The sequence below is a fragment of the Clarias gariepinus genome, chromosome 12 (assembly GCF_024256425.1).
Source record: "Clarias gariepinus isolate MV-2021 ecotype Netherlands chromosome 12, CGAR_prim_01v2, whole genome shotgun sequence".
In the NCBI taxonomy this organism is placed as follows: domain Eukaryota; kingdom Metazoa; phylum Chordata; class Actinopteri; order Siluriformes; family Clariidae; genus Clarias; species Clarias gariepinus.
In genome coordinates, this window is record NC_071111.1 from 6485801 (window position 1) to 6503091 (window position 17291).

General features: G+C 39.1%; 2 protein-coding genes across 3 annotated transcripts in view; one reads left to right on the forward strand and one right to left on the reverse strand.

Annotated features, from left to right (window-relative positions):
- Positions 1–2940, forward strand: part of lrmp (lymphoid-restricted membrane protein) — a 37791-nt gene extending 34851 nt beyond the window's left edge. The window contains exon 36 of the mRNA XM_053508892.1: positions 2051–2940. Within this exon, the coding sequence (XP_053364867.1) occupies positions 2051–2336 (286 nt within the window). The 3' untranslated portion in view covers positions 2337–2940. The remainder of the gene's footprint in view (positions 1–2050) is intronic.
- Positions 2941–3478: 538 nt separating this feature from the next.
- dnai7 (dynein axonemal intermediate chain 7) lies at positions 3479–12092 on the reverse strand. 2 transcript variants are annotated; one of them, XM_053508691.1, is made up of 15 exons: positions 12070–12092; positions 11370–11457; positions 10713–10804; positions 10489–10593; positions 9495–9632; positions 9247–9381; positions 8979–9082; positions 8367–8661; positions 8191–8278; positions 7803–7966; positions 7527–7704; positions 7171–7385; positions 5372–5530; positions 5132–5245; positions 3479–3991 (listed from the first exon to the last, which is right to left on the reverse strand). In XM_053508691.1, exons 1-15 carry the CDS (start codon positions 12070–12072, stop codon positions 3716–3718), a joined length of 2154 nt encoding a protein of 717 aa, XP_053364666.1. In that variant the 5' UTR covers positions 12073–12092; the 3' UTR covers positions 3479–3715. The 2 variants fall into 2 exon arrangements, with proteins under 2 accessions (XP_053364666.1, XP_053364665.1); XM_053508690.1 differs by lacking the exons at positions 11370–11457; positions 12070–12092 and having other exon boundaries at positions 3480–3991; positions 9495–9648; positions 10713–10728.
- Between the last annotated feature and the right edge of the window lie 5199 nt (positions 12093–17291).

The following is a 17291-nucleotide window of genomic DNA, read 5'->3' on the forward strand; positions in this document are numbered from 1 at the left end:
TACAAAACAAAATGCATATAAAATTAACAAAAGCCATTCTAAATAAATAAGTTTAATGTTTTACTTTGAACTGAGGCAGGTCAGTAATATTAGGTAGTTTTCCAAAGCTTGGGACCGGCCACTGCTAATCACCTCATTGTTTGCACCTCCACCGAGGGACCACTAGTAGGTTTTGGTCAGCAGAAAGTAAAACTCTACTTTGTTGTTAAAAGCTTACTGTCTCGCACAAATAAGAAGGTGCCAGGCCATTAATTGCACTACAAACATTAAAACTTTAAACTGAATCCAGAACTGTATTGGGAGCCAGTGGAGGAAATACAGGATTGGTGTCATTTGATCATGTTTACAAGTATAAGTCAGGATACGAAGTTGCAGACGCGCTTGAGTGATGCGCTTGGCGTTGCAATAATCCGTAGCCGCAAAGTCTAAAGTAACCCCAAAATTCTTTACCTGCTTCGCTAAAATGAGGGAGTGGGGAAATCGAAACCAGCAGCAACAAAACTGGGACGATTGGACAGTCAAATTTCTTGCAAAATGTCAGTTCTTAAGGCAAAAATGGTGTTTGTATGCTGAGGTACAACTGTAATATTTTGATTAACCCATTTACAGATTTTTTTTTTTCCTCAGAAATTTCTACAGATTGCAGAATCTTGTCAGTTTACTGTATTCATTTTTGGAAGCAACAAAGATAAACATTCATGATTATAGCTCGAAAATCCTCTTAAATTCTGTCCCGTTATCACGTAAAAAATGTTGCTCGAAAAATGCTCTTGGAAATCACATTTAAAAAGCAATGACTTGCACGTCCTGACAGGTTAGCATAACTTAACTAGCTTTCTAGTGAAAGTAACCTACTATCTAAGCTTTAAAAAAAAAAAAAAAAAAAATTCTTAGCGATTTTATCAGGCAAGCTTACTTTAACTAGCATTATTAGCACAGGGGAGGCTTATGAATAGGCTTTAAACTTTTTTTTTAGTGATCCAGTTAGCTTCCAGTTAGCTTAATTAAGATAGCTAGTTAGCATTAGCAGTAGAGATTATAAACATTTTAAAATCCTTTCACAAATCCTGTCTAATCAGCTTCAATGAGTTAACTAGCTATCTTGAGCATTTTCTTTTTGAAATGTATAATGAGTATTATATAAGCAAAACATTTATCTGCTGTATTCTGTCAGAAAAGTAGCTTTCGTGTCAGGTCAGATTAATTTACCCAGCTTGCTAGTCTGTGCATTGAAGGTAATGGTTTTTACAAATCCTTTTAGACGATTATTAAAACTACTTTCAAAAATTCCTATCACATAACGATGCTTAGCCAACTGGCTAAGATCATCAGAGTTAAAACTGCAACAATTTTTTTAAATCCTGTCTAATTACAGATATTAGGAAAGCTGGCTCATACAGTATTAGCTGTGGAGTATTTTGATATGTGCATGATTTGTTGTATTTGTACAAATTTTATAAATTAATGAAATTTGTGCGTAAACAAATTGTCATTTAAGTAATCTGCATTTATTGATTTATTTGGAGTAAAAAAGGGGAAAAAAAAAACAGTACATCTTTAGACAACTAGCTAATCGTGATTAGCTCCGGTATGCTTCAGAACAGGTTGTTACACTGATTCATCATGGTAAAAGACACTCGAGTACATTAGTGTCCATCATTTCAACAAGCTGGTGCACTTTATGTAGTTTCGTTTCCGTCTGTATATACAATCATGCACATGTAAATAGATTTACCATTCTTCATACCATTTGCACATGGTTTAAATGGTAAACCTTGCTTATTTTTATTTTTTTTACTTTACCTTTTTCTCACTGCAGTTCTTGCTTGTTGCTTACTTGTTGTATAAGCTGTAAATGGCTGCTATAATGATACAAATTTCCCTTGGGATTAATAAAGTCCTCTACCTATCTTAAGTCCAAATAGAGCTGATCTACAGTATGAGAGCTGTCGTTGTGTAAATTTCGAACATACTGTTTTGTGTTCATAGTTTATGCAAGCATCTCAGCTATTGCTTTCTTACACTTTATTTTTTTTGGTTTCTTAAACAGTAATCCAAGTCCCACACCAAGCAATAGTTCGAGTCCTACAACTGACCCGGCCTCGCCTTTCCCGGTGAAGGCACCCCCTGCTGAACTCCCCGAAGGACCTAAGGGAATCTGCACCTGGGCGGCTTTGATGGTGGTGCTAGCTGCGTTTGTCGCGGTGTTGGGCAAGATGCTAATACAACCGGCTGCAGACGCAGCCCCTGTGGGCACCGGTGACTCCTGGATGGCCATCCAGCAGATTCTGTGGCCCTACACAGGGCTCCGGCACAACGGCCAGCCCCCTGTTTAACAGTGTGATGCCCCCTTGTGGACAAGAAGCTAGCAGCGACAATCAGAGAGACCGTTAGGCACTTTTTACAAACAGCAAAACATCTGCATGGGGGAAACGGTACGACCAAGTACACTCTTTTATTGTACAAAAATGGGTTTCCGTTATGTTTTTTACCTGATCAGGAAATGGAACTATACCTCTGGCTTCCTGTGCTGAATCTCTGGACACAGATTGAAGCGTCTACCTTTTTTTTTTTTTTTTTTTTTTTTTAAGTGTTTTATGTTCTGGTGATCTCGATGTTTTTACTGAAGGAGTAACGGACTGCCATTTTTTTTATTTAAAAAAAAGGTCATGCTGTTTGAAATTATTTATCATTTTTGCAGATTATTGCTTTAGCTTGAGTGTGGGGTGTAAATAATATTTAAGCAATTAAGTTTTTATTCATTTTCAGTTTTAAAATTTCAAACACGATTTTTTTTTATTATTATTATAGTATCAACTTCTTGCTTTGGTGTGCACTGTTATGAAGTCATCCACTTTTATACGTTTCTCACAATGACACAATAAAGTTACTAATCCAACTGTAATCACAACTCGATAAAGATATTAAATATACAGAGGATTTTGCAGTTTTTTTTGTTGTTGTTCCCCCCCATTTCCCTCAGCTATTACTCCTCTCTGCCTAGTGTGTACTTTCAGGGATAAAATCAGCAAGTAAATTTACCAGGTTCCTTAATGTGATATGGATTTGGGTTTTAAACTTGATGTTGAGGGATTGATTAGGAGATTATCTTCATGGACCTAGTTCATAACTCATTTATCATTCTGGACAATATGCCATTGCCTAACAGTTCCCACAGTAAATATTACATATGAATTCAGTGTAAATCTGCTTTTTGTGGACATCAATACATTTAGTAAGTTGTAAGCATTTGCTACATTTGAAGTATTTATAGCAAAATTACAAACTTTCTCACCTTCTTGTTTTTTGACGTATTTTTCCTGACCAGGGTGAGCAGAATTTATTTATTTATTTATTTTTTTTAACAGATTATCACAAGTACCAATTGTCAAATTATATTAAACTTCACCTTTCTGACATTCAACCTTTCTTTTTTTTTTTTTATTTGAATATAAATGTTTTCTTAACCACTTTTTATTTAAAGGGTCTCCTATTAGATACTTTTGATGAATATTATTTTTAAATATGTATACTACTTATGCTTTTTTAACTTCAGGATATGTCACATTGCATTTTATTGAACAAAGAAATAATATAAACATACACTGATCAGTCATTATACCCACCCACATAATATTGAGTAGATATAATTGATGTAATATAATTGATGTGTAATTGTGATCCATTTGGAGAATGTCTCTCATTCTTTGAGAGACTATGAGAATATAAGTAAGCGGGTGGCGCACAGCAGTCTCTGCACTGTATTAACAAGGATGTAGTGGGTGTGGTCTAATCTGTCCCTCCCCTCTGGGCTGATGAAGTCTCTGAGCATGTGCAGGAAAGTGGAGTGGAACTCAGTGTCCTGGGCCAGCTGTGGTGAGAACGCAGCACTCGCTTCAGTCATCTTCAAACACTGAAACCTCTGAGCACCGAGCAAGTACAGAGACCAGGCCTCCTCTGGCACAGGCCCCGCCTCCAGGTGCTCACATACCTATGAGGGGGTGTTAGCACAGCCATCACAAATTAATTAGGTGATTATAAATGGATAAATACACAAGCTATTTTTTAATCTTCTTATGCTAATTCCTTAATAAATATGCAGTAGGAATATAAGCACAAAATTGCAATAATCTTCTCACAGTCTTTATCAACTCACTCTTTTTTAGCAGCTTTAATATATTTAAAGGCAAGCTCCAGGATAAGAAATGAACTTAGCTACAGATGGAACTAAGGACACTTTGATTGTAGGGCTAGTGGCTAACAAGTATGCTAAAGAACATTTCATGATGCAGGAAACTGCCACAAAATAAAGTACCTAATCTTCAAGAATAAATTATCAGTTAATTGATGTTTCATTTAATATGTTTTTTTCTGTTCGAAGCACAAGATGTTTACAGTATGTACTCATTCACCTCAAATTCAACTTGGGCCGTCAGATACTTCCTCAAATTCTGGAAATAACACCCAGGAGGTAATGTTCCCAATGACCAATCACTGATCAACATTTTTCCCAATGAACAATCACCAATCACATTTTTCCTTATGATCGATCAGATTTCTACCTACAATCGACATTTTCTCTACGATAAATCATTAATCACCATTCTTCCCATGACCAATCAATGATCAGATTTTACACAAAGACAAATCACTGATCACTGTTTTTCCCAATGACCACTGATCACCGTTTTCCTTTTTACAATGACCAATCAATAATCATCTTTTTATCCCTACAACCAATCACTGGTTAACATTTTTCTCTAGGACCAATAACTGATCACCAATAATTTTTTCCTACAATCAATCACCACCAAATGGTCAACATATTTCCCTTTAACTAATCATTTATTATAACTTTTTTTTCTAACGATCCTCAATCTCCATTGTTCATCCAGCTCCTGAACTTTCTTTCTGGAAATATTTACAATGACGAAAAATGTAACCTAAGATAATTAAATACTTCTGAAATCTACTTCATGTACTGTTTGAATATACAATTACCATTGCCAACCAATGAATTTGGAAATTAGTCTATGATGTCATTTGGTGGCAACTTTTTGACAATCCATTATCTACTTTCCCCTGAAAAATGCTGGGGATGCCGATTCCACTGGTGTGTTTGTGTGTGTACCTGAAGGACGACATGCTCCTGTCCGCACTGAGCGTTCCACCGACTCCGTGAAAAAGCAAAAACTGAGGACACCAAGGCCATCTGCTCGTACACTGCGTGCTCTATCAGCGGGTCCTGAAGAAATGAAACCCTCAGTATTGTCTTGTTAGGTCTTGATGACTAGACTTTCATTTCATGAAACTCTTATAATATTCATTTATTTAAGTGTATGAATGAATACAAGAACATCAACATGATTACCTTAGCATTGACTGTAACGAACTTATCCGAATACTCTTTAACAAATATGTTAACCCCAGCGTGTGTCATGGCTCTCTGGAGAGCAGAAAGAGACATCCATTTACCCAGGATATGGTTCAGTGCAGGAGCCTGGTCCATTTCTAGCAAACACTGATTCCCCTAACACAGACACAAAGTTTTAAAAGTTTATTTCTCAGAAGATATTAACAAGATAGAGTTCATTGACCTCATAAAAAGTGATGACTTAAATATTTAATTCAATTTTATTTATATAACGCTTTTAACAATAGTCGTTGGCTCAAAGCAGCTTCACAAAATTAAAAGAAAATTATAAATCAATCTAGAAATCATAAGTATTATGAGTAAGGAGATTTTAAATTGTGTTTATTTTCATATTTTAAGTAATTCCACCTATTTAAGATCTTTAAGAACAAAGGGGATGTGCAGAGCTGTGGCAACTACAGAGGAATAAAGCTGATGGGCCATACAATGAAGCTTTGGGAAAGAGTAGTGGAAGCTAGGTTAAGGGCAGAAGTGAGCATTTGTGAGCAGAAATATGGTTTCATGCCTAGAAAGAGTACAACAGATGCAGTATTTGCTTTAAGGATTCTGGTGGAGAAGTACAGAGAAGGTAATAAAGAGTTGCATTGTGTCTTTGTAGATTTAGAGAAGGTGTACGACAGGGTGCCAAGAGAGGAGCTGTGGTGTTGTATGGGGAAATCTGGAGTGGCAGAGAAGTATGTTTAAGTGGTGCAGGACATGTATGAGAGCTGTAAGACAGTGGTGAGATGTGTTATAGGTGTGACAGAAGAGTTCAAGGTGGAGGTGGGTCTGCATCAAGGATCGGCTCTAAGCCCCTTCTTGTTTGCTCTGGTGATGGACAGGATGACAGATGAGGTTAGACAGGAGTCTCCATGGACAATGATGTTTGCAGATGACATTGTGCTTTGTGTAGCGAGAGCAGGGAACAGGTGGAGCAAAATCTAGAGAGATGGAGGTATGCTCTGAAAAGCAGAGGAATGAAGGTAAGCTGTAACAAGACAGAATACATGTGTGTGAATGAGAGGAACCTAAGTGGAACAGCAAGGCTACAGGGAGCAGAGGTAAAAAAAAAAGGTGCAGGATTTAGTTCTTAGGGTCAATGGTCCAGAGTAGCAGAGAGTGTGGAGTACAGGCAGGGTACAGGCAGGTTGGAATGTGTGAAGAGAAGTGTCAGGTGTGTTATGTAAAACGAGTATCAGGGAGAATAAAAGGAAAGGTGTTCAAGACAGTGGTGAGACCAGCGATGCTCTACGGCAGCGATGAAGATGTTGAGGTTTTCTTTGGGAGTGACAAGGATGGATAGGATAAGGAATGAGTTCATCAGAGGTACAACCCATGTTAGATGTTTTGGAATAAAAGTCAGAGAGGCCAGATTGAGGTGGTTTGGACATGTTCAGAGGAGAGATTGTGAGTATATTGGTAGAAGGATGTTGAGGTTGGAACTGCCAGGCAGGAGGTCTAGAGGAAGACCAAAGAGGAGATTTATGGATGCAGTGAGAGAGGACATGAAGGTAGTTGGGGTGAGAGAAAAGGATGCAGAGGATAGAATAAGATGGAGGCAGATGCTTCGCTGTGGCGACCCCTAAAAGGGAACAGCCGAAAGACAAAGAAGAAGAAGTCATTCCACCAATTAAACCTTAAAAGGTGGCAATAATTTTAGAGCCCACTGTACATCAGTACTACATTGGGTACAATATATGTTCCAGAACTCGGCTGCATTGATTCCAGATCATTATATGACTCTGAGTGCTACTTGCCTGGACGCTGATTCTGACTTCAGTAAGCGCAGCAGTGATGGTGAGCATGACCGAGTCCTGACCCTGAGGTCGAAGCTCCCAAGACTGAAACGGCATGTTTATGTGCGTCTCCTGTAGGAAAGTAAATGGATAGAAGGAGTCCATCTTAAACGACATGCTGTGAGCCTCGCTGTTGAATGACGTATCGGTGATGCCGTCTCTTTGCCAGTGATGACCTTTCAGTAAATACAGAACAATGAGGTTAAAATGCCCTAAGCCTTCATGCTCTATTACTATAACTAATCAATACCTTCTGACCAATCAGCGTTTTTAATTTCAGTAGTGATGTGGTTTAATTAATTATAGTACGGGATTACCGACTGGGTCCCATCGTGCCACCTTTGGCTCCTGCATGAAGATCACAGACTCAGGCAGGACCACAGTGACCCCTACAGGGGGGTAAGAGACTGGACCTCGGTCCTCCAGCATCGCTGATACAGAGCTGGGAGGCTGTTCTGGGGAAAATGGGAAGTCCTGGAGACCTGTCTGAGACAACTGTGACCACAGACAGACAGACAGACACAGGCACACACACACACTCATGAAAAACACACACTTTTCTCTCTAGAGGGCATTATTTTAAGGATATTCACCTCTGTCACCTCCCAGCCATTGATGGTGAGAGTCTGAGGTGGTAGGTGAAATAAGTTAAAGTAGTAGACTCCCCCTAGGGGCGTGTACTGATGCAGATCCATGATTTGCGGCTCGTCGCTTTCGATCCCTGGCTCCACGACTGTGGGTTCAAGGTCAGCCTTGTCTGCGGAGTATTAAGTCAAGACATGGCATATAAGCCCTTTAGGTTGATTTCACACTGATGTTTTTTTTTTTGTCTTCAGACCTAAGGCTTCAGTGATAAAAGCTCTCTGATCTGATCTGCTCTCTGCTAAAGCGCTTGTTATTGTCCAATGTTTCAATATTTTGTGAATGTTTTAATGAATATTTTTCTGACCTCACACTTTGCTCCCTTAGATAAGGTTATACCTTCCTCCGAATGCTCCTCTGTCTTCTTCTGTGACTTTACTGAAGAACCTTTCCTTCCAGTTTTAGCTGAGCTCACACTCGCCTTACTCTAAAACACACACACACAAACACCATATGAATATCAGCATATTATCCTATTAAAGACTCGAGTCCTCGGCTCAGCGCAGACTCCTCACCTTCCTGCCTTCAGATGATTTAAGTGACTGGAGATCATCCTTTTCTTGCTGGACACTTTCTTTCCCCTCGCGTTCCTCCGTCACCATTTCATCATTCAGGGCTTTAGGGGTCTCCGAATCTGCTTCAGCTTCTTCTTCAGTAGCAAGACTTTTATTCTGAGCTTGCATCAGAAGGCTCACGGGGGTCAGGTGATCGTACCGGGTGTGAAGGAACCGCAGGCAAACGTCACTCAAAGCCAGCTGTTTAGGAAGCTCGAAGCTCAGCCCTGCCTCCTGGAAATTGTAACTTACTAATCTACATGGAGAAAACATACATGTTAAAAAATACGATCGAAACATTGAGTGTTTATTAAATCAGGACCAGGAAGGTTCCTAGTGAAAGTTGTGTATATACATGAGGGTGAGTCAAAAATGATCCACACTCCGGTTATATTGAAACTTCTGTTGGCTGCGCTGTTAAATTAGTGATTTCACCTGTAATGATTTCACCAGTAATGATTTCACCAGTAATGATTCTTTTTAAGAGTACAAGACGAAAGTGAAAGCATCTTTAAAAGCACATATATACTTTAAGTAAAATGAAACTAACTGTAAAACTGAAGACGCACTTACCTGGGATTTTTTTCTATGTTAGCCCACAAACACACAGTGAAGTTTTCATCTCGCACCATCATCTGCATGTTCCCGGTCTCGAAGTCTGCACAAGATCTAGCCGACTGAAAATATATCTAAGGTGTTGAATCATTTTCACTGGTTTATATTAGTGCATTAATTACAAGAAGAATAAAATATTTAGGGATATGTTGTTCAGATATATCATCAAAACCATATTTTAAAACTGATAGAGTATGAATTATATATGCATGTACTCCACATTTACCTTCAGGATCTTCTCAGCAGCCATCTGGTGTTTGACATAGATGAGACTCTGCAGACACTGAAGTGTGTCCTGATACATCTGAATAAGCCCAGGTTCAGTCTCCTCACTCAAGTGAATGTCCAGTTCATCTATAAGCTAAACACAGAAAAGCAACGGACTCAAATACATGGCAGATTTTTCTTCCTCTATTGTACAAGCTCTGTAGCAAGAAAAAAACAAATCTCATTCTTAGGGAACTGGATTCATACCTGCAAGGCCAAAGAACATTGTTTTAGGATGATCTGGATGTCCACCTCTGGGTCCTCCTTCCACAGGGCGATGAAGGTGTTGATCTCGGGTTCAACAGTAGGGTTTGGACTGCCATCACATAGCATGTAGCGATCCCACTGCAGAAACATAGAGCTGCTGTTCATCAAACATCTAATACCGTCTAAATAACAACAAAAATGAACTGCGGGGACACAATCAGAACAAAAATGCACCCAAATCAAAACATGATTTTATAAGATCATGTTTTTTTCCTATCATACAGCACTAATGATGTTTCCTCACACTTACAGTATAAAGTACTGCATCACATAATTTAAACTAAATTGACGGACTTTTTCTTGCACTGTAAGGGTTATTTAGTCATTTTTAAGGACAGTCATTAAGGCACATTGCCAGGCTTGTCCAATGTAGGGATATTGGCCTCTATGGTGTTTCCAGGGGCACTTTACAGTACCACATTATATCTATCACAGGAGCAGCCTATAGGGCACTTTAACTATTAAAGGGGCACCCAATTAGGCTGTTTATCTAATTTTGCTTATTATAGTGTCACCCCAGAAGGCACATATTTATTTTTATTTTTATTACATATTTATATTTATTCTAGGGATACCTTATAGGGTACGTATGTTATCCCATTATATCTATCAAAGGGACACCTCGAGGCTACTTTGTCACAATATATGTATCATATGGACACCCTAGGGGGCACTTTCACATTTTTTAACTATGGGGCACCTGTCTACCACCCCTTTGTTTGGCATAATTTACTTACAAGTTTACTTATAGTGTTACAAGAATGGTGGCATGGTGGTGCCTTACAGGCTAAAAGTAGCTCTTAACCAGCCAATTAACTATTTTAATTACTCAGAAAAAAAAAGAACAGAGAGAACAGAACTCACATACATAAATACTCAATTAGGTAAATATCTCAATGAAATACATAAACATTTAAGGGCACAAGTCCATTACTTCAGCTTTCTTCCTGTCTGCAGCTTCCCACAGGTTCACTTTTCTCTGGTTTTCCTCCAGTATGTAGCGTAGTTCAGTCAGCTCATCCCCTCTGCGCTCTCTGTCCTGTTACATATTAATACTTTAATACAGTTTTTCACAGCCATGCTTTCAGACCTACAGTATGATGCTATGTGAAGCTTTGCAGTTTTGTACAAATAAAACTTCACAAGATGGGAGCTGACCTTTAACTCGAGTCTCTGGCGTTCTTCCTCTTCCTGTTGTTCTCTTTCCAACCTCTCCTTCTCTTCTTGCTCAGCAATCAGACGAGCTTCCTCTGCCACAGGGGTACACATGTTAATGATTAATTAGATAGATAAATAGATAGAGGCTTTATTGATCCTGAATGAATTTTCAAACATCCGGTAGCAAGGTTCGAGGTTACACGTCAATCGTGTAAAGAGCGTAAAGTCAAACAAACAAACAAATAAAAAGTGCACATGTGGAAGATGACCCATGCTTTAATAACTGTATATAATATATATGTGAAGAATGAGATGAATATGTGCAAATATAGGCGAGTGAGTATAAATACCCAGTGGACAGAATAGTGTAAATTAAAGGTGCTTTCTGGTATACTTTTAGTAACCTTTAGAGTCCATATAGCTAGTTTATTTAGAATGTGACCAAAGATGGGAACTAACGACGGGAATCAGGTCCAGTCCAATTTCAGGATATTTTGTACAAGCTCTGTCTATATGAGAAAATAAATTGAAGTCAGGTCTCTTAACTAATGCAAAATGCTAAATGTTATTTAATGCCATTCCTTTAGTTGGATCATCTTAAAGTGTTACATCTGGAAAAAAGAAAGTGGATCGGCAGTAAAAGCTGTAATGCCGTACCTTCCTCCTTAAGTCTTCGTTCTTCTTCCTCTTTCTTTAACCTCTCCTTATCTGCCTTGCTGAGCTTGCCTTGCTTCTTCTTCGCAGGCTTCGTTTATATGATGTGACGTAAAGAAAAGATGTGGATTGAACAGATTATTGTGCATTTACAGTCATACAGTAAAGAGAAACGTGATAAAGCAGTAACTGAAATAAGAAAAAATAATTACCTGGAAGATTTTAAGGTAATACAGGGTTAAGCAGTGCATTATGGGTAATCTAATGTATTTATGTCACTTGTTTTTGAATTGTTAGTGACCAATCAAACTGACTTACAGTATAACTAATATAAGTAAACAAACAAAACACTTAGTAATAAATATACTGACAAAATACTACTACTACTACTACTACTAATAATAATAATAATAATTTACAAATGCTGACGTTGATGTTAATCCACCATCACTGACGCTATTATTATTTATTTATTTTTAAATCTATCTAGTTGCTGATAAGGTAAATATTTTTGGCTCACAACTTTGCACAGTATTCTAAAACTGTATGCAATTTAATGACGTTAGAGCATTTCAGAAAAAGGAGATTTAAAGGAGTTAAATATTCTCACTCTGAAACATTACTGCTAAATTATTTGTATTTAATTTAGACACAGTTATCAAGGATTTTATTCTAATAGATTAATTGTCTCACACTTCCTTACCATGCTTGCGACTTCAGCAGGGAATGTTGTCGTCTAGTTGCCATGGCAACAAGGCACCACCTTAACAGCGTGCTGGGAAGGGTTGCCAGATCTTTTTAAATCCTTTCAACCTAGGACCATAAAAGTTGGTACATTTTCAGTAAAAATTCCACCTTGTGCTGGTGATTTTTTTTCTAGTTTTATTATTTAAATATTTTATCGATTAGATTGCATTTAATTCAAGTTCATTTTGAAAATACTTGAGTCAATTATATAAGTGCATCAATGCTATATATACAGTATTTATATAACTTTCACTTACATTTTATCCCTAGTTACTACTTTTTTTATTTTATATTACAAACACAAACCAAATCCCCTTACTCCCTGATTAAATAAATAAGTAATTTATCAATTTCACCGTACGAAATAGAGAGGGATTGTTGAAAACCTGGCAACACGTAACTCTTCGAACGCTCTCTCTTTGAACGCTAGATGGCGGTGTTTAACAGTTAATACACCACGATCAGGCCCACATGTGCAGTAAGTGACATTATGAACTCAAAAGCAGTTTAATGTTTTATTACTTCATGTCATTAGTTGATGACTTTATCCTGATCAGGGACAAGCTGAAACTGTTCTGGGAATAATCCTGTCAATCAGACACACATTCACACCTAATGATGCGTACATGCACACTTTCATACAGTGACAATTACTATGGGCACCAGTCCATCGCAGGGGACACACACACACTACAGGAACTTTGAGAGATTGGACTGTTGGGTACCTGGAAGAAACCCACTAAGCATGGGGAGAACATGCAAACTTCATGCGCACAGACCCTGAGGAGGGACTCGAACCGAGGACCTGAAGGTGTAAGGCGGCAGTGCTAACCACTAGACCACCGCCTTAAGGGCACTTCCATTTATCTAGGAACCACTGAAGTCCAACTAGAGACTGTCGAGGCCAATGGTGACCATTATATTTATTCCCATTTTTACAACTGTGGTAGGACCTCCAGTCAACATTCACACACGTATTCACACACTAAGGCCAGTTCGGGAACACCAATTAGCCTAATCTGCATCAAGGGCAACTAATAGTAGATCGTAGACAGAAACATGAGCTCAGGCTCACCACGTAAAGTGGGTATACTACTGAATTCATCACAGGTTATACATGGAAATCAAAAAAAAGAAAAACTGTTATGCTTGCTTTGTATTATTTCTTCTACACTCATGCATTTATTTATTTATTTATTTATTTATTTATTTTTGACTGCTTTTTTGTAGGGAATTCTGGTCTGCTCGTCCAAACCTCATGTTTTTAATATGGCTTAAATCCACAGCATGAAACATTTACCCATTTCTGTGTTAGTCTGAGGGTATGCTTGGCTCATCACACCGCTGAAATGTCTATCTATGGCCGAGGCAAACAGTTAAGTTTAGCTCAGCCTTTATTCTTCACATATCACAGTTTTTGTTAAGGAGGCTAGGGTCGGCCATTATGTGGTGCCCCTGGAGAAGACCCCTTGCTCAAGGGCCTGATGACGACAGCTTAGAAGATCTGAACCTTGAACCACCAACCATTTCAGTCAGTACCTCAGAGCCTCAACACTGAGAACCGCCATGTAAAAGTTCCCTCCACCAATTTGGGGCTCAAACCTACAACCCTGAGATTTAGAGACTCATGCACGCTGAAATATCCTGGTTTGTGTAGCAGACATCTGACCACAACGCTGTTGCCCAGTGGCACGTGGTAAACTCTAGTAACTGTGTTTTTGTGAAACGCTCATGAGAAGTGCTAGGTTCTTGCAACACGTCCAAGCAGCTTGTTACGAAAGCTGTGTTTTATAGTTGAGTTTGAAAACTGACAATTAATCATCCTCATCACTGTGTGCAAGGGCAATGTGCTCGAATTCCTGACAGATTTCCAACTGTTTCAGATATGTGAGGTAAATGCTACATAAAAAATTGTTTGTTCATTAGGGCAAAGATAAATAGTTTGTCCAATAATCCGAGTGAAATTATTATTATTTTTCGATGCTTTTGCTGGCACGGGTAGCTCAGAGGTCAAAGTGTTGGACTACTGATCAGTAGGTCCCAGGTTCAAACCCCAGCATTACAAGGTTGCCACTTTCGGGCCCTTGTGCAAGGCCCTTAACATTTAACTTCACAGACGTGTAATGAGATAAAACGTAAGTCACTTTGGATAGGGACGTTTGCCAAAATGCCGTAAATATAATTTTAAAATTCATGTATGGCAACATGTGTGATGTAACACTGACTTGATTAGTAGTTTCTATAAAATATGTTTGGGGTAAAGAAGAAATTTGCACTGTGACCTTGCACATCCAGGAAATAAGGTTCAATTCCCATCTCGGGTCTGTGTTCATGTTCCCTCCGTGCTTGTTGGGTTTTCTTCCAAAATCCAAAGTCAACCAGATTTGGTTAATTGTTTTTAAATATATAAGATTTAGTGTGTGTGTGTGTGTGATTGTGCCATGCAATGGATTGGCACCCTGTCGGGGCGTACCCCGCCTAGTGCCCCGAGTCCCCTGTGCTCCAGGCCTGTATGGGGTAAGCGCTATAGAGAATGAGTGAGTCAGAGAGAGACAAATTTACATACATCAGAACAAATATCATGTTATATGATAAATTTATTACAGATTGACGTAATGTAGTTGTTCATTTAAAAAAAAAAAAAAAAGAATAGACTTTACAAGGCATTTAAAATAATTTCCAGTTATCTACAACCTCTTCTCAATCTGAACTCAAAAACAACCTGATATTTATTGCAAAATAATGTTAATTAATTAAGGATTCAGGTTTATTCCTCACTGCAGGCAAATTCTGATTCTGGTTTCTTAAAGCGCTCCAAAGAGATGGCCTTTAATCCAGGATTAATGTCACTTAAAAAAGAAAAAAGAAAAAATGCGGGCTGTAGTCTTTGAGCTGCGTTTTTCAGTACTAAGCGTATGCCTCGATGCACATAATGATTTATGAAATGTATATTTTGACTTCATGTAATAATGCACCTAATAAATATAATTAAGGACGTGCCAAGTAACACAGTCACCTCAAGAAAAAGAGAAAGGGAAAACAAATCAAACCTAAACCCGACCGAGGCTGAATACAGCTTGTGCAGGGATCGGATCACGTTTTTAAAACAGCAGCAGGAGCAGCAGCAGCAGTTTATTGATTTATATGGGGCTGTAATTGCTTCAGCGTGTTCTGGATGACTCCCCCATAATTGAGGCCTGGCAAAAGCGTGGCTCTGTGGACACAGCCAGACAGCGGGTAGAGAGCGAGGCACCCCACCCACTTACCTCGTGCCAGGCAGCAGGGAGAAGAACCCCGATCCCACCGCCGACTTGGGTAATGACTGAACTTCAAACGCGGAGATGCGGTCGCGACGATGCTATGTGCACAGCCGTCGCATGTCCCGAGTCATGTGACGCGATTATTTTATACTGCTAGAAATTTAAAACAGAGTTGAGGTGCATGCTTTGGCATGGTGTCATATCGTTTCTCCACTACAGTATGTTCTAGGCTCTATTCTGCTCATTAGTTAGTTTCACTTCATTTGTGTCAGTTTGACATTTAGCGTTTGCTCTTTTCGCAAAATCAAATATTAGCTCAACCTTTCACACAAAGCCATGATTCATCTGCGATTTGTACTTCAGGCAGGTCAGAATCCCAAAACGTTCCCCTCTGCTTTCACTTTTCCATACATACAGCAATTGGAAACAATAATTTCTCATAAGACATTTGTGAAACCCCGGTGAAAGCCTGGTTAAATCCTTTTTTGGGCCGTACAAGTTGACATTGGCATTGCCTCGTCTCCATGAACAGGTCAAGCTGCTTAATTCTGAATTCAGATTTCAAACTACATTATTTATCCCCCGGATTAATTCTGGTCTTCAAGATTCTCATCTGTCTATAAATTAAGGCGGCAGATGTTACGAACATGGCTGCACTTTGGCCCAGAGGTCTTTAAACAATTTCAAATTTAACACCATGATTCACCAAAAAACGAGATCCACAGTCTGTCTTTGTGTCTCTTATGTAACGCTTACACCGGTTTCCAGTCAAGCTTCATTAGCATGAATCAAAACCACGTTAATTTGGAGACCTTCTAATGCGGAAAGCGAGCATGATCATCAGTCAGGAGTTTTTGTCTCAGAGTGTGTGTTTGCTTACTGTATTGACCCCCTGTTTCTCAGGCAACATTGAATATTAACACGCGAACTCGCTCTCTTGCATTATGACTCATAACGTACCTTGAGTGCTTCCATCTGAGCACACCTTTGGACGCGAGATGAAATGCTTGGCCCCCTATGTGGGGTGAACTCTTAAATAATGATGGCATACACAGCCTGATTCATTTTTGCAACATGTTTTCTGGTCAGACCGCTTAAAACAATCAGCCGAGTCTCACGTGTGGATCAGAAGCCGCTTTGTTACACTTAGCTAAGCTGAAAGGAAGTCTAACAAGGCATGAGTGAGCAGAACAAAAAAAGAAGAAACAAAGGTGAGCTAATGGTTTAGTCCTGTCCATCACAGCTCTCTACTTCAGCTGTGCAATGCTAACACAGTCATGCAATGTTTGTGGTTTAAAGAACAAAAATGTTTCATGTTTAATCTAAGCTAGTTTTGCTAACGAAATAATCGCTTGCAGTCTGTCTCTCTTTGCGGTAATAGTTTAGATCCACCCTTGTCGAAAGCACAGGTCTAACTATAAGACATGTTACTTCTAGTATTTTTTTGCAATGTAAAGCCCACAATAAAACCTCAAACAGTCAGACTCCAAACTCCACTATGGCCAAGACCAAAGAGCTGTCAAAGGACACCAGAAACAAAATTGTAGACCTGCACCAGGCTGGGAAGACTAAATCTGAAATAGGTATGAAGAACAAGCTTGGTGTGAAGAAATCAACTGTGGGAGCAATTATTAGAAAATGGAAGACATACAAGACCACTGATAATCTCCCTCGATCTGGGGCTCCACGCAAGATCTCACCCTGTGGGGTCAAAAAGATCACAAGAACTGTGAGCAAAAATCCCAGAACCACACGGGGGGACCTAGTGAATGACCTGCAGAGAGCTGGGACCAAAGTAACAAAGGCTACCATCAGTAACACACTGCGAGGACTACAAGGCCTGTCTGAAGTTTGCTTGAGAGCATTTGGATGATCCAGAAGAGGACTGGGAGAATGTCATATATTCAGATGAAACCAA

Bases quoted from the DNA above. Each gene is read 5' to 3' on its own strand.
- dnai7 (XM_053508691.1), bottom strand. The intron at 10,805-11,369 runs GTACGGCATTAC...CCCCTGTGGCAG, and splicing joins ACGAAGACTTAAGGAGGAAG to AGGAAGCTCGTCTGATTGCT. The intron at 7,705-7,802 runs GTGAATATCCTT...CTGTGGTCACAG, and splicing joins ATGGCTGGGAGGTGACAGAG to TTGTCTCAGACAGGTCTCCA.